Genomic DNA, 25,269 nt, shown 5'->3' with positions numbered 1-25,269 from the left:
AAATTCCCTCTTCATCACAACAGTTAAGTTGCAAGAGCCCTATCCTCTTGACCAGATACAAAAGAGGGCAAGGCTCCTGCAGCTTTAACTGTTGTGATGAAGAGGGAATTTCATCAGGTGCTACATGCATACAAATGGCACCTGCTGAAATTCCCTTCCCTATGCAATTGTTAAAGATGCATGAGCCCTGTCCTCCTTTTCATATGGTCACCCTAGGGCCCTGTGTGAACAGAATGGCTGTTCTACAAAATGCCCCAGAATCCTCTGCTAATGTGCAGGGGTTTCATGCCAGACACATCAATGTGGAAACTGTAGTTATGAAGATAGAAAGCTTGAAAACAATTGCCTAAGAGAGTATACAACAGCAAAAAGACCTTGAGGCTGTTTTCCCACTAAAATGGCTGTGACGAATCGGCTCCTTTGCCATGGTTTGTTATTGTATCTTAGGGTTTCTGTTTTCTAAACATTTAGAAACAACAAAAAGGCTGCCCCCCCCCCAGACACACTTCCCCCCTAGTTTGTTATAACTCAGATGCAGCTGTTTACTTGTCTATCCAGATTATCCAAGCATATGTCTCTGCAGATGTGATAAGTAATTGGCTCCACCCCATGTGCCACCATTTTATGTAAACCGCCCAGAAAGCTTCGGCTATGGGGTGGAATACAAATGCAATAAATTAATAATAGTAATAGTAATAGTAATAATAATAATAATAATAATAATAATAATAATAATAATAATAATAATAATTTTGCATCTGGCTCTGCCCCCTGCCACTATTTTGCATATGGCTTTAGTTGATGGACCTCAGGATGCTAATAAAACCACAAAATAGATCCTGCAAATTAGATCTGCTCACGCCTGCTTTAGATTGTGCTAACAAAAGTGGTGGGCATGGGACTTTCACCAATCCCATTTGATCACTTCTCAGTCCTTAGTATGATACAAGAAATTATAATCTTCCCCAGGTTTTTTTTGTTTTAAAAGTAAATATAAGCAACTTGCCCAAAACTCACATGAGAACGTTTGTGACTAAGAAGTAGTCGGGCTTCTGCAGTCTTTTTGGAACAGATCTCGAAACAACATAATGGGTTGGAGTCAGATTTAGGCATGTGCAAGTGGGCTGGCAGAAGTGGACTTCCCACCCCCTCCTCCCCACAGCAGCCCCTCTGTGCCCCTGAAAATGTTAGGGAGTGGGGGGAGGGTGATCCCTCCCCCGCAAATTGGGCGGAGGAATCTTCCAGAGCTCTTCTGTCTAGGGAAGGCAGATCCAGGGACCAACTCAGTGACACATTTTGCCCATTATATAAACAAGGGAGTTTTATTTTTCTGACTGATTCCAGTGGCAGTTTTGCCGTTTCCATGTAAGGATAGTTTCCATGTGTGGATGCTGCTTTTTAGAGAATATCTGTATATGTTGCGTAAATGCACTGATTGAGCAGATGAGAAGTTCATTTGTTTATTTGTGTTTAAATTTGTATCCTGCATTCTCAAAGTGGGCTCACGAACATAGTGGCTCACAGCATAATGGGCCTTTTAGGATGCAATGACAAACTATGATTTAGCATAGTATCACCTCTGATCATCAGCTATTCTGGCTGGGGATGAGGGGAGTTGTAGTCAAAACAACATCTGCAGACTTGATATTGGGGGAGATTGGTTTAGCATTATGCGCATGAGCCTTGGGCTTGTGCTCTGGCTTCTCCCCTCTCCTCTCCTGGCAAGGCCGCAGGGAGGAGATTGGAAGCTCCTACTTCCACTTTTAAACAATTCGGACTTATCTGTTGCATCGAAACTCAGAGAAATGCTGTTTCGGTCACCTAAAAATGGTTAGTTCAAACAAACAAGGATCAAACTGTGGTTTATGATCCTTGCTTGTTAACAAACCAAGTTTGGATGTAACAAGGAGCTCTAGTTAGTTTAAAAGTGCACGTGGATGCTTCCAATCTCTTCACAGTCATGCCAGACAAGGAGAGGAAAGGAGGGAGTGCCTTGTGCAGATAACGGTAAATCAGGGTTTAGTGTTACATTCAAACCCGGCCATAAAAACACACAGAGTCAATAACATCAATTAAAACAATAAAGCAGCAAGTAAGTGCATGAAACATCTGTTCACAACAGAAATGCCATTAGCTTGAACTAAAGGCCATCACAGGACTTTTTCATCAGGATGTTACTGCACACCATCAAATGCTAAGCTGTACAAAACCAAAAGAGAATGGACTACTTTGCAAAGGTTATGCTTACAATAGGATGAGCAAGCCAAATGAATGAGCCGCTTATCCAATATGGTGACCTACCCTAAGAAAATATAATTCAAATATTAGCTCGCGACAATCCAGAAAGCATATATTGTTTTACATGTGTGTGTCAGAAACATACATTTTTGGCAGGTTGAAATTTTCCAGAAATTTTCAAAATTCAACACATGCTTGCAAAGTTGTGAGGTGTGTTTTCCTAAGGAAAACAGGCAGCATTATTCAAGTTGTCCAGGTACACTTGATAGGTAAACCTTAACACTAGCTGCAAATTCAGTACACACTTGGAAGTAAACTAGATATTTTGGAGACATTTGGGAGACATTTGGGAGCAGGCACAAGAAGTATAGATTTATTGTTCTGCTAGTCTATTCACATTTTCAGGGTCAACCCTACCATTAGGCAGAATGAGGCAGCCACCTCAGGGGGCAAATGCCAGGGACGAGGCATTGGAGGGTAGGGCTGTGTGTTCCACATAGCCTGCACTCCACCCACGAAGCTAACCCACTGCCCTCAGGTAAAGTGGAGGACACTCTCCTGTCACCACTGTGGAAGTAAAATTCAACTGCCAGTCCAGTCAGATTTTCTACATGGAATGGTGGGTGGGGAGTGCTATCTTGTCCTTTACCTCAGGACAAGAGATTTCAACAGGACAACAAAATACCTTAGGTGAGCTTTTGTGCTGGGCAAAATACCTGGGCATTATATACCAGGTCTGTGCTGGCCACCATCTCTGCTTCCGCGTTTTCCGTATGAGGTAAATGAATGAAGAGAAATGAAAGCCAAACAAAAGGGTCTGAGTGAGCAAGACCACCATCCTTTCTGAGGCTCTGTATATACACGGCACAGTTGATTGACCAGCATTAACTGCCTCGTTTTATGGCACTGTGATGCGGTTATGTAAAGAATGCCTATAAAGTGATCCCAGGCACTGCAAACTGCACCAAAAGGACTGGCGAGTGAGGTTGAAGTTGTAACGCACACATGTCATTGATTCAGAAACTTCAGACAAGCTGTCTGGGATTCAAAATGAACCCTTCTGCAATGCCTCTTCCATTTCCCATCAGTTAGGCGAAACAAGACTGGGCAATTGTAGTAGAAGAACAGTGGAAGGGAAATTGGAAATTACATACCCTCCTCCACAGAATGGCTTTCTTTTTTGGTTTCCTCAACACCAGTTATGCATGAGCATTAGATTTTGGATGGCCATTTACGCATCATCAAAAAAGAGGACAGAGATTTGTATAAAATGTGCATATGCTAATTTATATTTAGATATAGGCCCTTTTTACACCTAAGGATTATCCCAGGCAAACGGAGGGATCGTCCCTGCCTGCTCCCGGGATCCCCCATGTGTCATTTGGGTGCACAGGGATGATCCCGGGATAATCCCGGGGTGGGGGGAGGGAAGGCAGGTGTAGAAAAGGCCATAGTTACTATAATTTAAATAGAAATACAAAACATCTCTCCATAGTGGGGAAGACTGACCAGGTGAGCTGTGTTCCTGCTCAGTCTGCCATCCAGGTGAGGTGCTGTTGATGAGCCACTTCAAGGTCCAAGCGACTCTCCCTTGGACTCTAAACCAGACTTGGACGGAGGACACATTCAAATAGAAGACTGATCTCTAAAAACCCTTCAAACAGAGGACGCCCGTTGTAAAGCAGGACACGTGGCCACCCTAGCTAGATGTGTACCCTAAGAATTTAACTGTGTCTGTTTGGGAATAGAACATCATTTTCCTTGCAAAGACCTTGTACCAGGTTTCACAACATCGCTCCTTCTAGAAGTGAGCTCAGTTGGTGAGTGCTGACAGGCTTAGAGCCCAAATAGGGCCACTAAGAAGCAAGCCCCTTACGTTGTTGTCAGTGGCACTGTTGTTGTTGTTGTTGTTGTTGTTGTTGTTGTTCAGCTGATGGGCCCCGGGCCACCATGTTTGGTATTAGAAGGAATAATAAATATCTGCTATTACTTTTATAGACGTCTCTGCTTCTGAATTGCTCTCTCTCTCTCCCCCCATATAACTTATACCATTGATTATGTATTTTATTTATTTTGAGAGATTTCCATATTGCTTTTCATCATCATCATCATCATCATCATCATCATCATCATCATCATCATCATCATCCCAAAGCCTTTTACAATATAAAATCATGATAAAATACAATAAAACCAAACAGTAAAACAAAAGCTACTGTGTTTGGTTGTTTGTAGTGGTGTGGTAGAAATTGTATACGAAGGGCTTCTCCATACTTAGCAAAAAAATCCTGCACTTCTGGAATGTTTGTGAGTTGAAGGACCACACATGCTCCCCCCACCCCACTTTGTTTTGGCTGGTTTCTTCCCATATATTCCAATTTTAAAGCCAGCAGATGGCGCTGCTTTATTGCGTGCTTTCCGTTGATTACTGCATTTTGGGAGTTTAATAAAATGGTGGATTCCTACTTGAAAATGGCGGGAGAGGTTTCAAAGGTTAACAATGTCATGAAAAGGACCCACAATCTTCTGTGGATGACCAATCACGAGCATGCAATAAATCACTCCTGTGGAGAAGCTCTAAGTGGCAATTCCATGTGAAAAGGAAATTTATGCCTTGCTATATAGGGTCACCTTCATGTGGCTTGTATTTCAAGTGGCTGGTGTCTGCTTGCTTTAGTTGGACCTAAGACCCTATTGACATATTCCATTCCTGGTGTGGTTGCTATAGCTTATGCAGTTGCTCCTACACTGATCAGGGAAGACTTCTGTCCACATGCTTTGGGCTTACGGCATGTTTACAAGCCACAAAAGCAATACTCTTAGGAAGCCTCTCATTTCCCTGGCTTGTAACCACATGGGTGGAAGTCTTGTAGTGTACCCAGAACAGCGTGGGAGCAATTGCAGAGGTGGCACCAGACACGTCAGGAACAATATGTATAAAGGTGGAGGGTGTTGTCTGTAATTTTGGGGAAAAAATACTGTGATATTGGGGGACTATACTGTAATTATCACCAGAAAATATATTCAAGTATAGAAATTTGAGGTGCCTGAGCTTAAAAATAACCACTGCCTTGGGTGGTAGTGAAATGTGCCCGTTGAAATTACGTGTTTCAATATTCTTCCATGAAATGTGCTTGTTTCAACTTTCCAGACATCGTAGAAGTAGCTTTATCTTGTACTGTTTGTTTTCTGTAGTCATGAGCTAATCTCTCAGGTCGTGTAAATCAAGTGTACCTATTTTCATCTGGCAAATGGGGGAAGGTAGACAACTATAAGGCCTAATGGAGTGATTTAGTCACACATGCTGCTGCCTCATCTGTTTCTTCTAATCTCTTTTTCCGCTTCATTCTATTCAGGGACAGCCTGGAACAAGAGGTTTTCCTGGGTTTCCGGTAAGTGGCACCTTACATACTGGTATGTACTAATGACATATTTCTAACTATGGCATCACTACAGCTAAACATTCCTGAATGCATCTGTTCTAAAATGGCTGGCTTGGTGTTATGTCACTTAAAAGAGTTTGCTATTTCTTATTATTAAGATCTTCTTTTTTAAATGCAATTTGTAAAAAGTAAAAACTATGGCAATCTCATTCTTGGAATTTCCCTCCACAAATAATTCAACAAAATTAATGCTACAGCTTCAAACTACAAAATTGCACAGGCATTTTAATTAATTTTCAGATCTGTCCATGAAAATTATGTGTGTGTGTGTGTGTGTATGGTAAAGGATAAGTACCATAACTCTTTCTATGTCGGTATTAACCCTTTTCTTGTGTTTAGTGGATAAAGATAATCTCCAAAAGGTTGTAAATATTATTTCCTCCTCTTTTATAGATATATAGTTAGATATAGATATAGTATGTTCTGCCTATGCTCTAAATACTTGCCTATTTATAAATCAGTTCCTCACTTCTTCTTTTTTTCTTTTCAGGGCCCAATTGGTTTAGATGGCAAACCAGTAAGTGGGAGAAACACATTTTCTTTCTTTCTTTCTTTTTTTGGTCTTTACTCTTGGCCTTTCGATCCAATGTTTTTCTGCCCATATGATTATTTATTTCTAAATGATTGTTTAAGTAACTTTGTGCAGATCCATATATGAAGTGGTAATGATTAGAAATCAGACTTAACAGCAATATTTTTGTTAGTATTTTTATTAGATTTTCTCTTTTTACACAATACAAATAAAACAAGGGGAGGTGTTTGGGGTTGGGTGGGACTAAGTTGGAACTAGGGATGTCCATCATTGGAAAATCCATTCTATTTAAGCATGACGGATTTCTGCAGCGTTCCCAACTCTGCATGTGGGGGTAGTGTGGTGGGGAGGGTTGGAATGTGCCAGATATTTTTTTCTGGACTCCAGGAAATGGCGCTATGAGAATGCAAAAGAAGAGTGTAATCACTAAAGACAGTGTAATGTCTAAAAAGTTGTAAATGTTGTTGCAAATAAAGACGTCGCAGAAATTTGGGTGCCCAAAATGGATCCTAGTAGTTAAAAATGTCTATACCTGGAACACTCTTCTTTTCTATTGCAGGGGCACCCTGGACAGAAGGGGGAAGTGGTAAGACTTTGTATCTATGAGATGTTGGGTTGAATTTGGAGGCTTTCAATCTCGTGATGACAGGGAGGGTTTCTGGGTTCCACATTTCAAGGATACAAGCATTTGCTTGGAATATATTCCCTCAATCTCCTTTCTTTGCCTAGCACAGGGATAGGCAACCTGGTGCACTATAGATTTTTTTGAACTACAATTTCCAGAATCCTTGGCCCTTGGCCATGCTAGTTGGGTATGATGGAGTTCGTAGTCCAAAATATCTAGAGGGCACTAGGTGTTCTACCCCAGGCCTAGCAGATTGGAAGGGCAGTAGGCCAATGATCTCTGCTGGCAAATTTGGAAATAAGTTTCTTGTTGTTGCCAGCAAACAGCAGTAAATTCCTCCCCACAAAAGTTATCTTTCACCAGCAATTTGAAGTGACACACAGTCCATTCTACCACTTCAAGGCTCTACCACCTCATCCCCCAACTCATTTTGCTACTTGCCTGTGTTGGATGTGAAGTGGCCTGAAATTTCTATCTTTGCTATTGGATTCGAGATCACTCATTCACACATTCATGTGATTGCTTCTTGTTGCAGTCATCAAGTGATGAACGTGCACATGTGAACCAACTTGTGTTTTTTGTATTTGGTGACTGGAAGGAAAAGGAAAGGAACCTCTCATGCAAGCACTGAGTCATTACTGACTCTTGGAGGGACGCCAGCTTTCGCTGACGTTTTCTTGGCAGGCCTTATAGCGGGGTGGTTTGCCTTTGCCTTCCCCGGACCTGCATATAATCACATTAATGTCAGTGATGCTAGTCTGTCACCATGAATTTAGTTAGCTTCATGACTTATGGAGCTTGGATTTGCATTGGCTGTTTTTTTGCACTTGCTATTTCTTCTTATTGCTACTTCGTTAAGCACTCTTGGGATTAAATTCAACTGGGAAATCTAGATCCAGTAGAAACAATGGGTGTTTTGCCAATTACTTCAATGCAATGTGATAGTGCTCTCTTAAATTTCAGTGGGATTCACTGCTAGGTAAGGATTGTGAGTTGCTAGGTGAAAGGCAAGTATGAAATCCGCAGTGAATTAGTTGACCATCGAATGGTAGTTGAGGGCTTCTTTAAAAGAGCTATTTATAGCACGTTCATGACTGGCCACTCACGGAGGTTTGTGGGTCACTTTGACGATGACGTTAACCTCCTTCACGTCTTCCGCTCCTTCTCCCAGTTATTCCATTTTTAAAAAAGCTTGGATATCCTGATTCTTCTGAAATATCTCAGGATTTCTTACTGTGTGCAGCCAAAGCTACATTACAAAATCACCCAGTAGAGGGCACGGTCCCATTCAAGTATATGAACTGAGAAGATTTCAGATCACATGATTGCCCCTCTCCTCCCATGTAATTCAGCTCATTACAATTGTGGAAGAGAATCAGGAACCAAAGCACTGGTAAGCAAACATGTTTTGCCTTTAATCTGAAGAATCCTTCAGTACCTCTCCACCCCTCTCTCTTGGAAAGGTCTGCTGTGTCCGAGGGAGCTACAGTCTGGATAATGATGGTAGCTTTGCCTTAGATTTACTGCTCAATTCTTGTCCTGTAAACCACACCTCAATCGCTACATTACAAGAGTGGTGTGAATTCACCCTGAACTTCCCGGGAAATGGACTCGGGTGCTAGACAGTTGGTTTTATGATTGGGCTAGGAAGCAAATATTCATGGGCAAATCTTTAAAGGTGCAATCCTATGCATATTTAGAAAGGGAAAAAAGTCATACAGCTCCCCTAGCTGGCTGGGGCATGCTGGGAGTTGTAGGACTTTTTCCTGTCTAAACATGCATAGGATTGCGCCCTAAGTGTATTCAATGGATTTTGACTTGCTCTTAGAGCATTAGCGTGTGCTTAATAGAAAACTATGAATGTGTCTTTTCAACACACATCTCAAAAAGAATAGGTGTGGGGAAAATATATTGATATTTCAGACAAATGGGGAGAAGCAATGAGAAGTTGTGTTAGAATATCTTATTTTCATTCTCCTATTTATTTCTTGTTTAACCAGCAGTACTTGCCAGGAAACCCACAAGGTTTTGAAAATCAACTGTTCACAAAATTAGTCAAGTCAATTATTTTTCAAGTCAATTATTATTCAAGTCAGTAACTTGGAAAACACAGTTAGTAATACATGCCATTTAGCCTATCTTGCTTGTAATTGGACACACTTTCCCATACTTGATTCCTGGTCCATAAATCCTCTCCACTTTGTTAATTTTGCTGCCACCCTGTGTGTCTTGGCCTTTTCTAGGAAAGTATCTCATTTCAAAGTATGGTTGAATTCCTGGTTCTGGCAGAGTAATGTCTTTGCTTTCAACGAAGCCAGAGTTTTACCCTGTGTCTAAAACAGAGTGAACCACAGGATATAGTGTGTACTTCTCTTCCTCTCTGAATTAATAAAATAATCCCACCCTCCAATCTATCAAATACTACTGGCCTGTGGTCTGGCAAGCTTCTGCTTGACTTGGCCCAAAGCCTACAGCCTTCTAATTTAACTCCACTGTTCAAATTAATTGTCACCCTGCTTCCTCTTACTCTGTTAATGGAATACCTTGCCACTATTATTGGGTCCAGGCAGGTGCTGGTTTTCTGAAGTGCCGTGTTTTCTGTAACTGATGAACAGATTAGGGAGGAGTTTATCTTTTAATCTAAACATGGGGCCAGGCATTGCACAACCTGTGACCCTCTAAGGCAAACATAGGCTGTCAGCCATGTGTTCTGGGCCTGCCCGGTGCTTGACAATCCCAAATGTTTTTGCAGCCCCAGGCAGGTGCCAAGGACAGGTTTATTGAGTCTCTGGTGGGCTGGGTTCAGCTTGGTAGGTCACAAGCAGGCCATGTCTGGATCAAGCGCGTGTTCAAATGTCTTCCGAATATCAGAAAGAGGCCAAGCAAGAAAGTTTTTAAATAGGGTTAAGCCAGTTGTAAGACATTCCCATGGACTTCTCCAATGCATTTCTCAGAGCGCTCTTTTCCTAATAGGCATCAAATGTGTACCCAGGGATGGGGGAGAAATTCATTTAGAAATTCATTTACTTGATTCCACAGTTTCGAGCCAATATACAAACCAAAATTCAGTTCTCCTTTGAAACTCACACATCTTCTAGTTTTGCAGTGGAGTTGTCCAATCCCAAAAAAGCATGCAAAAATGCTTATGTTACAGAAAAGTAGATATAACAATGCAAATATTCGTGAAGCTAACATTTGAAATGCAAGCTATTTAGAGAAATTGATTACTAAAATGTGTATATTAGACATAATTGCACACAAATACATGTTAGGAGAAATGCATACAAAAATGTGCATGCATTTTCATGTGAACTTTAAAAAAATCTCAGTGTTCAGGATGAAACAAACATAAGGTTGGGAAAATGAGAAAGTGAGAGAAATCTAAATTAACAGGTTCATCCTTCCCTAGGTATACCATGCCCTGTTGTCATTGTATTTTTTTTATGAAAGTCCCTTCCCCAGAGGAAATTATCAGGCCAGCTCTATATTCTCTCTTTTTTAAAAATGTTAAATACTTTTTCAAACAAAATAAAAATAAGCAGGTGTCTGGGATCATGGCCTTGATTCCTGGTCCATAAAGGATAAGTGCTCTGAGGAGCTCCATGCCTGGTTCCCGGCTCCTCGCAGTTACTCGCAAGGAGCAGGGACAAACCAGGACAGCCGCCCACACATCCCACGGTCTCGGGATCATCCCGGGACCACAGGAAAAACCAAGACAAAAGTGTAGAGCAATATGCCAGGGAAATGCAGGGATCTTCCCTCCCTGCTCCCGGGATCCCCTGTGCATCATGTGGACGCACAGGGACAATCCCCAGGATATTGCCCCATCTAGACGTGCTCATAGATGAGAATAGTCTCACAAGAGGATGAAGCTTACTTCTCTTTCCTGTCTGTAATACCAAAATTTTGTCCCAGACTGTATATCGTGTGCTGCCATGTTTGTCATATTGTTCATTTTGCTTCTCACTAAATGAAACCTTTGCTTGGGTTTTTCCCCCCTCAAAGGGGCCAGCTGGTCCCAAAGGGCAGCCAGTAAGTAATTCTACTAACACTTATTTTTTTTCTCATGCTTCTTTTGGCCTTCCCCCATCACTGTTCTGTATGCAACATTGCTCATTAATTGTCTTGTTTGTTTTCTGTAGGGAGTCCCTGGACAAAAAGGAGAAAAGGTAAGATTAACCTCAGACTGTAGAAGAGGATTTGAACACAAATATTTCCAGAAAGTAGGACCCAAACCAATCTGGAACTCCCTGTTAATGTAGGTAGAATGAAGAGTCTTAATATCCATCAATGCATTATTGTCAACATCTCGGGGAGGCGAGGGGGGCAATCATCATACATTTGAATCTAAAGTCAAAATCGTACATATGCTTGAGAACTGGGAAAGTTTCAAATGAAATCCTTCCCTGCAAAAGTCAAGAAAATTCTGATGAGAGAGAAATGAAGAGTTACGGGTTATGTGAGCAGGTCTGGAGTTACTGGTACAGCAACATGTGAGTCCGTATATTACATCAAATACGTGATCAACTACTCTAAACGTTAAATAAGAATCAGGATAATCGTTTTGAAGGAAACCATATAACAGCTTTCTCCAACCTGTTGCCCTCCAGATGTGTTGGACTGTAACACCCATCATTCCAGCCCAACACATCTAAAGGGCACCAGGTTGGGGAAGGCTGCTTTAAAGAGTACAATAGGAATCGTACAGGCTGTTCTAGCAGAGAGCAGGCCAATTCTCATGATGTATAAACCCAGCATTATCTCCACTGAAACGGATGCATTCGTGCCAAGCATGCACCTGCTATGAACCTGTCTCCTTGAATCTATTTTGGTTTCCATTGTTCGCGATTTAAACTATTTTCTTTTTAATCCCCTCCTTTGCAGGGTCAATGTGAAGACTACCCACACAGGGTAAGCAGACTCATCTTGTTATTTTAAAGTGACCTCTGTATATTATCCCGTTTATTTGAATGGCTTTTATGGAGATGTAGAATGTGTCGACTAAGAAGGCCCATCACCAACTCCTGCGGTCCTCTTCCTTCCCCATCCCATAAGTATTGTGTATTGCCTGGCTTGGCTCATTGGCAAAGAGAGTACAGACTTTTCTAGGAAGGATTTCACTCCCAGTTTAACCTCCCTATGGTTTTGGTGGGGAAGGGGTATAAAATACACATAACCTCCCTCTCTTGGATCTTGGCCACGTCGTACTCCATGAAATCTCCTACCATATTAGCACCTTCTGTGGTATTGAATCCCCCTCCTCCCATTGTTGTTTTATAAATCTGAGGGTTTTTATTAAAATAACATTAAAAGGCAACACTGCACATCTAAGAGATTGGAAGACTAAATGACCCCCAACATGGCGAAAATTCTCATTTTAACAAGACAATGGTCCAGTTTGGACATGCATGGGAATGAGTGAGTGCACTGTCCGGTTTGCCGCTTCTGCATTGTATACAGTTTACAGAACAACCCAGGAATGCCTCATTCCTGTGTTTTCAGTGTGACGTGCAATCCCAGAATTCTGCTTTTTTTGAGGGATTAAAAAACCCAGAGTTTTAAGGCATGGTTTGTTGTCGGGTTAAAACTCTGGGTGGTTTCTCCCTCAATCCCCAATGTTCCAGGCTTGCACGTCATGCTGTACTGGACAAAAAACTGAAATGGCTCACTTATTCCCACATGGCCCCAACCATGCAAGGGTTAAATAACCCATGGTTGGTTGTTACATGTAATCCAGGTCCATAGCTACTTGATGATAGTGTGGCAGTTCAGATAAGGTGTTAGCCATTCAGTATTGTTTTTCTATTCATATGTTCAGTTCAGAAGACTTTGAGTTGAAGAAAAAGTGAATGGGTTACGCCTGTACAGTATACAGTAATCCTTAATAGAAATTCATATTTGAACATCAAATTAGAATAATTTTCAAGTAGTTCTCAAACACATTTCTTCTTTTAATAACTATGACTAAATTTGAATCCTTATCTAGGTCTTTTCTACATGAGGCTTTAAACCTGCATTTTTTATTAAGGCTTCTGCATCCAGATTCTATGCAGGATTAAGATCGGCTCCTTTACACATGTTTTTCTGGGGTTTTCCTTTCTCTGCCTTTCTATATGTTTCATCACACAAAGACTAGATGGCACTGTGGTATAGTGAAATTGAAATTACATGAGAGTCTCATTCCACCATTTCTAAATAATACCACACCTTGATCTAAAAAAAGGTGGGGAAATGGTTGCAAAGAGCAGGAGAAGCCCTGGAGGATGACTACATTCTGTAAAGGAGCTATAAACTACTATGAGTGAGCAAGCATGGGAGCACAATAAAAGCCTCATGTAGAAAGGCTCCTAGTTAGAAGATTTTTTATATATTTTTTTAGAAGTGTAGAGGATTAACTCAGTCAGAACTCCTAAGGTATGTCGAAAGTACATCCTCCCCTTGCAAAATATGGCCATATCCTATTGCCTGACATGTTATAATGCCAGGGGAAGAGGCATTCAGGGTTGGTCCAAGACATTTTGCTGCTTAAGGGACAACAGTGAATGGCACCCTCCAGGTCAAGGTACACAGTAGGCAAAGCTGGCACCTGAGGCAGAAAACCCACCAAACATCTGATAAATAAAAAACACAGTAGAAAATCAGACAACTATCCGTTTGCTACACTTTCATAACACCCAAAATCAGCTGCCTAAGGCATCTGTCTCACTCTGCGTAATGGTAGGGCCAATCCTTCTTGTGTGTCCTAGTTTAACAGATGCACCTGAAGAACCTCTGTGTGCTTCAGGATGGAATCTTGCAATGCCCGGAGTCAACAGCATGACAATGAGAGAGATAAAAAGTGCTAGACACCCACAAACACACACACAAGAACTTAAGTACTTATGGTTAAAACCCTTCGACTCCATGCATTTGTGAAGAGAAAAAAGTAGGGCAATCTTTCACAAGATTCAAGTAATCTGACTGTCATTCACTGGGACCATTGCAATGCAACATCTCATTGTTTCATTAATGCCAGAGGCTGTTCGCCCTCCCTGGCTGCAAGACCTCTAGGGAGAAGACGTTGTCTTCTGCCTGCAAATTTTTGCAAATAATTTTGCGTTTGTTCTGCAAATCAATTGACCGCGCCCCGAAAATAATTTGTTTTCTTATCCTGCCATATACAGCAGGCACTACTACCAGAGAGAAAAGTGTATATGGTATGAGATTCAGAGGGCTAAACTGAGAGGTCTAACCTGGTAAAAACAGACACAAACACTTCTGGTGGCTTTCCCAAATAAAAAAGATCTGGTCCTCATCCCAGACTCATTTGCATGGAGCGAAAGTTGGTCCAGGGTTTTGGAAGGCAACAGCACAGAGATAACAAACCTTTTAGGAGCAACTAAGAGAGGGTGGGGAAGACACTGCCTGGCTGTGTCGTCTGGCCTGTTTACTTACAAAAATGGGAGGCCAAGTGTATTTATTGAGAAAAGCCATGCCAGTGGGTTGCTATGGTCTTTTCTTCTTTTCTAAAGGACGCTAGTCACCGTTTCCAACCTCATAAAAGGCCCATTAAAAAAAAAGCTATGCCTGAGCATTTTTCTGGGTTTAGTTACTCTCCTTGGCTTCACGCTCACCCCATATTGCTCAAAAGTGAAAAGAAGAAGAGATGAAGAAACTGACCACAATGTAAGAGAAGCGGTGGGGATTTAAACATACCAGAGGACCACAAAGAGAAAACAGTGTGGCAGTTTCTGCTTATGGTCACTCTTGGATCCTGGCGTTATTATTATTTAAGACATTCAACTTTCCCATCTCACAGGGTGCTCTCATCCCTTGGGGATTCACAACAGATTAAAGTGGAGAGGCTCTGGCAATGCTTTGCAAGGGGAGCACAGTGTGAGCCCTTCTCTCCTATGTTATGTACTAAGCTATAGCCTGCTCCTTGTTTCTGGAGGGGAGGAACCCAAAGCCTAGTACGAACTAGGATGGCTAAAGTTCTTAACTTATGATTCTGATCATAGGAACGGTAAACGTTTTTTGCTCTTTAAAACGTTGCTAAATTGATTTCAAGGTGGTGCCAAAAAGAACGCCTTAAAGGCTTCAAAACCACAATACTTCTTAGACCTTTAAAAAAAAACTTTTATTTTAATTGAATGTCATGAAGATTCATGATTTTTGGACTCTTAGAGACATAAGTCAAGAAATCTTGTCTTTTTGTGCTAGCCGGAATTTTTGGATGGACTAAGGACACTAGTCACAATTTCCAACCTCATAACTGTTGCTCTTCAAGTGAACAATAATTTTCAAATTATCCGTGGCCAACATGTTGAGTTTTCTTTGTGGAGCATCAAGATGAATGGATTTCATTTCTTTGCTCCAGAATAACCAAATCCCTTGCTTTCAAAAAGAGAAAGAAGTAACATAGATAACTTCATTTTAGCTTGCTTAGGGTTTCTTCTGACTGCAATGTTTGTGACACAGTTTTAGATGGTATATGAACAGATCTATGGCCTGGGTTACCCTTCCTCTCTACTGCCAGCAAAGTCAGGACTGAAAATCCAACCCTTCTGTTATATAGTATCCACAGCCCCTCCGTTGGGCAACACGTTAGGAAAGTTGATACTGTTCTCTCAATGGAGGAAATGAACACATCAAGAGGTTATTCATGTGTTATACAATACAAGCCTTGAGGACAGATGAGGTAACCAAAACAGGTAAAAAAGGCAACAGTTGCAAGTTGAAGTCCGACTAGAGTTGGGAGAGTAAATTTTGTTTTGCTGTTGATGCTATAATGAATCAAATTGACCCAGCTCTGTGTCACTGTGTCTTCACTGTCCCCACTAGGAATACCTAAGTACCACACTTGCAGCTCTGCGTTCTAATCAGATCCTTACACTGAAGGTTTGTGGGGGGGAAATGGTTTCACTGCAGCCAGTCCTGTTGCAAAAGAACGTGGAGATAGATCCAATATTGCAAGTTCTCAACAATGACACCACCACCCCCTAAAACTATAATAACATGTCAGTGGGACACTGGAGAAGCCATACCAGAGGAACAGAGTTGAAATACATACCTCACAGGCTACTATGTTTTGGATTTTCAGTAGAAGGGAAGGCAAATTAGCACGGTCATAATCATGCCAGCTCAACCATTCTCAGTTCAGTTTCTGATCGTGGGAAATGAGAGGAATCTCAAGAATGTTTATTTAGGGTTGATTATTCTTTTTACATTATGAATTCAGGTCAAAACCGACGAGCATTTCATTAAGTGTTACAGAAGCACATGCATAAAACTCAGCTCGTGTCCCTTTAAAATATTTGAAAGTGACCCTTGGGACAGGATCTTTTGTGCTCACTCCCTTCACAGGGCGAGAGGTCTGTAAACCAGGTGCAAATAGGTCTTACGGTTGCGTTAAGAATTTTCACATGACTTGTACTCTCTCTTACACACACACACACACACACACACACACCAGGAGGTTTTGCTGCCTGAGCTGAAAAACAAAATGGCGCCACGCTATCACCCCCATTCTATGTTAAGTAACAAACCAGACCAGCAGTTGAATCTTGCTTCAAGGCTGGATGCCTCTACCTACCACACATGAGGGCAGCAGGCGAGCTAAGGGGGTGGAGGCAGTGCAATCTCCGTGTTTTTGAGGGACTGCTGACAGGGACCTCTCAGTGAGCCCTCTTCTTCATGAGTCTACCTCATGAAGAGGGTGAGGAGTTATTTCTCCTCACCCTTTTTCTCATCATTACTTGGTTGACAGGCAGAGAGCCAGTGAGCAAGCAAGCGGTGGCGTCTACTGCTCCTCCTCCTGGCCCCCACCAGTGTTTGAGTCAGGGCGTGGAGGCAGGTGAACAAGGACATTGCAGGGATGAAGAGAAGGAGCAATTTTTCAGTGGCCGTGGTCAGTGGGCCCCTGCTGAGATGAAGACCCTCAGCAAGGACCCACCCATGTCTACCTACCTTTGACACAGGCCATGGGGTGCAGGGCAGGCTATGTGGTGCCCATAGAGCTCTGTCCTCTAGCACCTCACCACTACTCCCTGCCCCTCATAATCTGCTGCCTCAGGCTGTTGCTTCATTTTGCCTAATGGTAGGGTCAGGCCAGACATACACACATGCAAACAGACACAAATTTAAAATAAATGATCAGTAGCTCTCTCTGCAGTCTAGTTGTGGCAGTTCATTTTAATAAATTCATAGAGATTGGCACCATCAGAGTTTGGGAGTGGGGGACTGAGAGAGAGAAAGAGAGAGAACACATGCATGCATTCCATTAAATTCCAACCCACCTTTTTCAGCTTTCCAACTTTTGAAAAAGAAAGGCAATTTACTTTAAATTAAACTTTATCGTGCACTTTTTGCTTAGGTGTTTTATTGGAAGGGCATAACAAGTAAATATATCTTCTCTCTACCACCCAGTTTCCACTGTGTTTTTAGTTCTTGCCCCATGAGGAGTCCTTTGTGTTGAACCATGCTGGAGCGGATTGTATGATATGTGCAAGTGTCCCTTGGTTGATCCTATGCTTCTTATTAGGGATACTGTGACATTAGGAGAAAACAGCAGGATATGGAATGATGGTTGGAAGCTCTTGGTCCAGGCTGCCTCTATGAGACGGAATGGCATTCCAAAATCTCCTCACTGCCACGTGTGCTCAGATTTAGTATCTTAACCAGAACACATGTAACACACAACTTTTCAATCATCCATCTGGCTTCATCACCTCATTTTAAGAACTACAAGGACCACAGTGGCTTTTTTCTGTGGTTCACTGACCGTGCCCCTTTGTGGTCTTTGGATCTGCTGTTAATTGTGGCCTTCTTAATCCAAGCCTTACGCTTCTAATTCACCATCATAATGTGTTCTCTATTTTTAACCAACAGCCCAGAATGACTGGGTTGCAATGCTGCAATATTGTGGTGACATTTCACTTTGCAACAAGACTGGAACTTGGCTTGCACTAAAGAGCAAGCAGCCATAAATAAGGGGAGGAAGTGTACACAGCCACTGTCATGGGAGACCTGCAGGCATACCTCTCAGCCCCAAAAATGCAATATTATGGGCACCTATGTTTTTGAGCATTAGCAAGACCTGATTGTTCTTTGCATTTTACACTGGTGAAAATCAGGAGTGACTATAGTTGCAGAAATATCTCTTAGTGAGGATGATCACATGCAGTGGTTGAGACAGGGAATATCCTGTAGGTTGCTCATCCAACTCCAAAGATGTGTTTGTTTTTTAAGAGCCATGTTTGTAAAATGAAACAGATTCCTTTGGTATGGAACATGTGTGAGCCCCCAGAACCCCCCATTTGCCCCCAGAAACCCCACATCTTCCACATGTGAAGGAGTGCGAGTGTGGGGCTTTGCAAGCAAGGACGAGCGCCTGTGCATGGGCACCCATGCCTCCTCACATCCCCTTTTTTGTTTTTTGTTTTGTTTGCTTTAGAGGAGGCACAGGCCTTCATTTTTTAAAACTTTTTTTTGGCTTCTTCCAGCACCTGAGAAGCATAGAGGCAGGGCAGTGGCCATTCAGTTTGCTGGCCTGCCCCCTCCCCACTGTCTGGGCAGATGGCAACCAGTATCCTCAGGAGCTCTGCGCCCATCAGGGTGGGGTGGGGGGAGCGGGGAATTATTATTTTTTTTAAAAAAAATACTTACCTTCTGCGCATGAGCGATCATGCGCTTCGGTCTCTTTAAAAATAGAAAATGGCAGGTGTGATGCCTCTCCCTCTGAGGTCGTCATGCGCTGCGTGTAAACAGAGGGGGGATCTCACGATAAAAACATCGTAAGATCTTCACCCCTCCATCACACAATAACAGGTTGGTTTAGCGAAGGCCTGAATCTAACAGGGAGTAAAATAGGATCAGTGATAAAGAGTAGGACCTATCTAGGCCATGAAAAAGGATTAATTGTGAGTCTCTGTTGTAATAACAAGAATAACAAGGGCAGAGTCACCTACTAAGAAAAAGAGGAATAAACTCTATGGGTCTATAAAGAAAATACAAACATTATCAGTGAAGAAGAAGGGCGAAAACAAACAAACAGAAGAATAGTAGAAAAATAGGAAAGTAGGAAATAGGAAAAATAGAAAAAATAGCGAAGAAGCAGACTGAGTGCAGCAGTTGGGAAGGGAGGAAGTAACTATACTTCGTTGCAATGAGACGTAGCAGATTCAATGGGTAAGTTTTACCCAGGTTGTATCACCAAAAGGTAATTTAAAACTTGAGTGATCTAAATCCTGAAGAGCAAAACCAAAGCCAACTATAGGTGCTCCAGATACCCCCCCCCCCATATTAGCATTCTTGATGTGATTGATGCAATGGGACGTAGAAGAGCTCAGAGGTTTGCCAAGAGGTACCCAGTGACAAATGCCTTTTCCGATGCCCTTCATTCTTGTCTCTGAACTGCAACTTCCTTTCATTACATCCTTTCATTGTTTCCTTTTCCCCCTCTTTCCGTTTTCTTCATTGGCTGTTCTGTATGACTTTTGATGTCCTATTGACCTCCTTTGCCTTGTGACCTTGCCCTGTGGCCTTCTGCTTCGGTCTTCTTCAGCTGTTGCCTCTTCTCAATTCAGTGCGGCTGGCTCCACCCCCAGTCATAAAGAGACGCACCTTCCAGGTATCCTTCTTCTTTTCCTGGTTTAAGCTGTTTTCGTTTCCGAAACTGGTGATTAATCGGCTTCCTTCCTTCCTTAGAGAGGGTTTCATTAAAACTAGGAGAAACAGGGATCTCTCTGAAGATTCAATCATAGCCCCATCTGACATGCCTCTACATCGAAAACACCACCACAACCTGGTTGTAGTTCACTCATATGCTTCCACTCTCACTTTAGAGGCTAAGCATGAACAGAAATATTTGGGCTGCTTTTCCTGAAGGATTTATTCCATGGCCACACAAGATGCTATAAGAAAGAGCGTTATGGAGGAAGGACTTGATTGTCACAGAATGTATTTGAGGAAAGGGTCTCTTCTTCTTTTCTTTTTGGGAGAGAGAGCAAATGGCTTGCTTGCAGTCCTGTTGAATATCTGCAGGAGAACAGAGAACAATATCTCAGAGCTTCTCTGCACATTATATTGCAATAGCATTTGCCTACCTTGACCCATCAAATAGAAAACCATTGATTAGCCGTGTATGGTGGCCCAGAGGCTCAACAAACTGGCTAGAACAGACAAACGAACAAATGGGCTGGAAGGTGTTTTTCACTTGCTAGGCAAACATGTTTTGCAGCCCTGATGAAGTATTCTCTAAATAGAGACACACGACAGAGAGACCCGATTGGCCATGGCTTCCCAACAGGTGTCCACTACATGTTTAGGGATGTGCATCTGCTCATCACACTAACCGTGCAATCCTGTAACATCCCTAATCAGAAGTTGGTTCCAGTGCATTCAGTGGGACTTGCTTCACAGTGCAATCCTATAAATCTTTACACAGATGTAACCCCTTTGAGTTCAATGGGATTTACTCCCAGGTAAGAGTATATAAGATTGCAACCTTCACATGTGTATTGTGCAAAATGTTGGTTCTTCTGGGATAACGTAGTCATGGTAAACCACAGAAATGCTACATCAAATAAAAAGCCTAATCTTGACCTCCTCCATTGGAACATACATTGACTTTCCAGACAGATTACACCAATAGCAGTAATAGGGCCTCTGTTGACAAGCTCTCCTCTCCTCTAGAGGTAGCTGTGGCAGTTTGGATTCAGGCACTGGCATGAATTAATTTGTATATCTGCCGAGATTTATAAGTGGGCATTTGGCAAGTACCGGCTCAGCTGCCTACAGCATCCTTCGGAGGATACAACCACTCATGCATTCCATTCAATGCCCTTTGTTTAGGGACAGTATTATGTGTGTTTCTGTAGATGAGTGCAGATGGTTCAGCCAGAGTACTCCTATATTGAAATGCCAACCCACTCAAAGCCTCTGTTACAGTGGCATTATGATAAGCTTATGAATACTTTTAGCCTGGAATGGCCCTCTAGGAGTCATCTGGAATGTAACTGGACAAAGGGGAGCAAGTCAGAGATCAAACGCCACACTTTGTGCTATTTTTAACCCTTAATTGGAGCTTCTTCTCTCTGTTTCACTTAGCACCAAGTGGCTTCATAGTGTGGGGATTGAATGTTTTGCTAGGGGTCACTAAAGGCAATTTCAGACAACCACTTTGACACAGTGTAAAAAAGCTGCATGGAAAGAAGCAATGTTGACTGTTGCAATTCCAAAGGACACAGCAGAAACTGTGTGTGTGTATGTAGAAGAATTAGATGCACTTAGAGTTCTGCTAGTAAGGGACGATATTCAACAGCTAAAAAGAATAACTACAATAATAAGCAAGTACTTTATAATTAGAGAAACAAAAACAAAGCCCCAATCCAGAGAACTTAATGGTGCTTCTAGAGAAGGCCTTTGTTATGCAATCACCCTACCTCATTCATGGAATTTTGTAGAGGGTCCAGATAACAATGTTTTCAATTTGTAACCTTACTGTGTTTTCCCATTGCTTCTTCCATCTTTTTTCTTACCACGAAAAAAAAAAAACATCCATTAAGGATGGAATAGCTATGCAATGTCTTGATTCATAGGGCTAGGAGCCCTCCATCTGGAAACACCCTCAGTCATGCTTAAATCCTATTGAAATCAGTGAGATGAGTTAGCGGTGAGTAACTGCAGACCCATTCATTTCAGTGGGACCTAAGCATGGTGAACTGTCTCTGGATTGTGCATGGCCCTAGGCCCCGAAAGCTTACAGTCTATAGCACCCTTTCCCAACTTGGTGCCCTCTAGTTAGGTTGGACTACAATCCCCATCATCCCCAGCAAGCATGCCCATTTCTCTTCTCCTGATCCTCTGGAATAATTCTCTTCTCTTCAAAAAGGATTGTTAGGTTACAGTGTCACACATTTGTGTATAATGTGTAGCTTGGCCCAATGAAAGATTGTAAGGGTTTATTGGATTGGGTTTAATATTTGCACCCCCTTTCCCATCCTAATATCTGATTGCAATTTTCATTCCCCTCAATGGGAGCTTTCAGACAAAGTCATTCAGGAATCTGCACAGATGCCCATCTACCGTTGTCCTTTGCCTGAGTTTTGGAAACCCCCTTCAGGTGCTTACTAACTGCAACTTGCTTGGCTTGGCTCTTCTCCCTTTGCTCAGACTCTGCTTGCTGTATATCACACTCCAATGTCACTGTGCTACATGGATGGTAACACTGCTTTCAAAAAAAAAATATCTTCAGGGTGAACAAGGACAGGCAGGAATCCAAGGGCCACCTGGGCCACCAGGCCTCCCCGGGACTCCAGGACAACCAGGCCCAACCGGACCAGCTGTAAGTTTCTTCTTGATTGCTTGTCTCTCTCCTGTTTTACCTCTTTTCTCGGGGTTGCCTTTTACCTTCATGGCTATCCAATGATGGTGTTGCATCAAAGACTGTATTACTTTCTCTCATCTGTCTGTGACAGAGTTGCATGAGAATGCCATTTCCTCCACCCCAGCATATACAAAGCACCAGGTTCAGGAAGTCACACTCTGGCTGCAATCATGTCACTCTCAACAGAAGCCCATGTTATAAAAGCCCCTTTGATGTTCTGCTCACAATGCCATTCCCAGGTAACAATAAGCAGCATCTTCAAAAGGTAGAAATCACAGGCCATTAAAATAAGGACCACAATGCCGGGTATCTCAGAAAAACACATTTCTTTGTTGTCCTAGGGCAAAGCAGGAGAACCAGGGAAACCAGGCAAGGATGGAAAGGTATGTATTTAATCCCCCCCCCCCCCTTATGCACACATGGCATCTGCTTGCATGAAAATGATTCACTTTTCAGTGCCTGGTAAGAGCATTGCATAAGGCAGGCTTGTTCAACAGTTGTGTATGGTTGTATGGATTAATGAAGGGATGAATAAGCTGCGAAGTGTGTTCTTTCTGCTTCAGGGGGCCATGTTCTTTCTGCTTCGTTTGAGTGTTGTCAACTAAAGGCCCAATTGCTCAATCAGATGCACTAGGATAGCCTTCCCCCAATCTGGCATCCTCCAGATGTGTTTGGACTACAAATCCCATCATCCTCAGCCCACCCAATTACCACGCTCATTAGGGGGTCATGACGGTGTAGTCCAAACACATCTGGAGGGTGCCAGATTGGGGTAGGCTGCCCTAGGATAAAAAACCTCTGAACTCCTTTCAGTCTTCCGATTTGTTTGCATGGTCCAGGGGATGGGGGAAGGGAGTAGAAAGAGATCCATCTAGATCAAGGGTTCTTACTTAACCCATTTTACTTTAATTCTAGGTTAAGTGATCATAAATGCCATGGCAGGATTCGGCAGGATTTATTTTTTTTAGAAAATTTAGCAAGATTACAGAGTCACTCACCTGTAAACTGCAATAAATAAATAAATAAATAAATAAATAAACCTTAGCAAGGAGTGTGTGAATAATTCTATTGCCTTGGAATTCTTTGCTTGCACAGGAGTTGTTATCTCAACCATCTTAGTTAGCTCTGAACTAGAGCTGAAATAATGTTTGTATACATTTGAAATTGGACAAAACGTCAGAATTTGAAAAGCACAGGTGGAAAAGTGGCAATACTAGTGGCCATAGAACAATGATTAGAAAATGTCACATTCTGGAGTCTTTTTTCCATCCCAGTGAGTTTGAGGAATGTTTTGAGTATATGGAAGAATGATTGTGATATTTACTAAATATAAGAAACCATACAACATGATTGCTTAATTGTACTACTGTTACATTGAACATCTATTGTTGACAGTACATATTTGATATGGGTCTTAGAATGCCCTTACTTACTTTTGAGAGTAAAAACTGCAGATTTGACTCTACCAAATGGTAAATTATAGTGGGGTATAAGTAGAAATAAATGAAGTACAGACCTTAGCTCACTGCCTAATGCTATGAGGATTTTCAGGTTTTTACTACTACATGATGTCATATGCTTTTATCTTCAGGGCTTGCCAGGACCTCCTGGACCAAAGGTTAGTAAAGCAACTCTGAATAAATATCAGATAATATAACTTCCCTCTAAAATTTCAAGTGCTTTATGAGAGAAAATGTGAAATCCAGTGAAATCCAGAATAGAGTTATAAACTGGGTTCTCAAGATGAGGTCAAATGTTCTAATTCTAAGGGAAGAGGTCAGTTGTGCTTTGCAAGTGACCAAGGAAGACGACTGCAATAAAGTAGTGAGGATTAATTGAGCCCTGACGCTGAGCCATCATGTTGATGTATCTCAAAACCACAAATCTAAGTTTATAGCAAAGACACAGATTCTGAATAACCCTACATGTACCTTTGAAGGGTCTAGTTGTTTGGGGACTTTGTCATGTGGGTGCTGAATCTACATCTATTTCCTTGGTGGAGTGTGTTCATTACTGTGATACTTGTTTATGTGTGGAGGTCACATGTGGGGCTCATACGTAACCCTTCCTCCACATCAAACCAGTTTTAAAAGTCAGGATTGGCCCTTGGGTGATTTGGAATGGTGGACAGAGGTCCACTCAGAAGTGATTGGAAGCGTTCCAGGCACTTGCTAGGAAACTGCGCTTGCTGGAACAGAGAGGAATTTGGCTATCAAAACCTCAATATCTTGACTTCCATTCATGTTTCCTTTCTACTGTGTGGCACTGCTTTTTCCACTCCTCCAAAAGATGCACAGCTATTCCCAGGAGGTGGCTACATGTGGATCCCTAACAGCTCGAATTGTCCAATATTAAGGGTTGTACCTTATGTTAGTCTAACTTAAGCCCCAATGTTTCGATGGTTCTGCTCCAAGTAGGACCACCATTAGACATCTTGATTTGTGTTCCTATTCCAAAAGGGAAAGGGCTTTTCATCTCAGCACAGCCTAGTGCAAACCTGCTTTTTGTTTTTCTTTTCATTGACATTTACAGGGAGACGCTGGAGTTCAGGGGTACCATGGAAGAAAGGTATGAACAAATCATTTGAGAAGCACAGAACTAGAAAATAAAAGATGTGCAGACATATAATGCATTAAAGCGGACTGAAGCCATCTGGGAATGTGTTGGCAAAGATACACCATCCTTGCCTTCCTCATGCACAGATACTCAAGCATATCCTAGCCATAGCACTTCCGTCATTTCCTACCTTGAGCAGCTTCGGCTGGGAGTGTCTGGGATTGAAGTAAGTGTGACTTCCTCTTGAGCCATCACACAACCTCTGTCATTTCTCAGGGGTGGAATCTGTTATAAGAGGGTGGAGCTGGAGATGTTTCCAATTTCTCAAGCACAGCTAGGCTTTCTTAGTTGCTTAGGGCAGTTTTTGCCAGGAACGTCTGGGTACGGAAAGGCTGGAAAGGCTTGAGGCTTTTACAGTTTCTGGGTTAAAAAAATAAAATTATTTTGCATTCCCGCTCACGTGCGAAATGTAGCAGCCCATGGTACTCCTGAGCAACTCCACTGCCCA

General features: G+C 42.2%; 1 protein-coding gene across 1 annotated transcript in view; it reads left to right on the top strand.

The window, feature by feature from the left end:
* COL13A1 (collagen type XIII alpha 1 chain) overlaps positions 1 to 25,269 on the top strand; it is a 121,519-nt gene that overhangs the window by 17,144 nt on the left and 79,106 nt on the right. Inside the window, exons 3-12 of the mRNA XM_063133018.1 lie at positions 5,595 to 5,630; positions 6,172 to 6,198; positions 6,773 to 6,799; positions 10,981 to 11,007; positions 11,723 to 11,749; positions 15,662 to 15,718; positions 22,074 to 22,163; positions 22,547 to 22,588; positions 23,797 to 23,823; positions 24,738 to 24,773. Coding sequence (XP_062989088.1) covers positions 5,595 to 5,630; positions 6,172 to 6,198; positions 6,773 to 6,799; positions 10,981 to 11,007; positions 11,723 to 11,749; positions 15,662 to 15,718; positions 22,074 to 22,163; positions 22,547 to 22,588; positions 23,797 to 23,823; positions 24,738 to 24,773 — 396 coding nt within the window. The remainder of the gene's footprint in view (positions 1 to 5,594; positions 5,631 to 6,171; positions 6,199 to 6,772; positions 6,800 to 10,980; positions 11,008 to 11,722; positions 11,750 to 15,661; positions 15,719 to 22,073; positions 22,164 to 22,546; positions 22,589 to 23,796; positions 23,824 to 24,737; positions 24,774 to 25,269) is intronic.

This window comes from Elgaria multicarinata, chromosome 8 (genome assembly GCF_023053635.1).
Source record: "Elgaria multicarinata webbii isolate HBS135686 ecotype San Diego chromosome 8, rElgMul1.1.pri, whole genome shotgun sequence".
NCBI classification, from domain to species: domain Eukaryota; kingdom Metazoa; phylum Chordata; class Lepidosauria; order Squamata; family Anguidae; genus Elgaria; species Elgaria multicarinata.
This window is presented reverse-complemented; position numbering and strand designations above follow the sequence as displayed.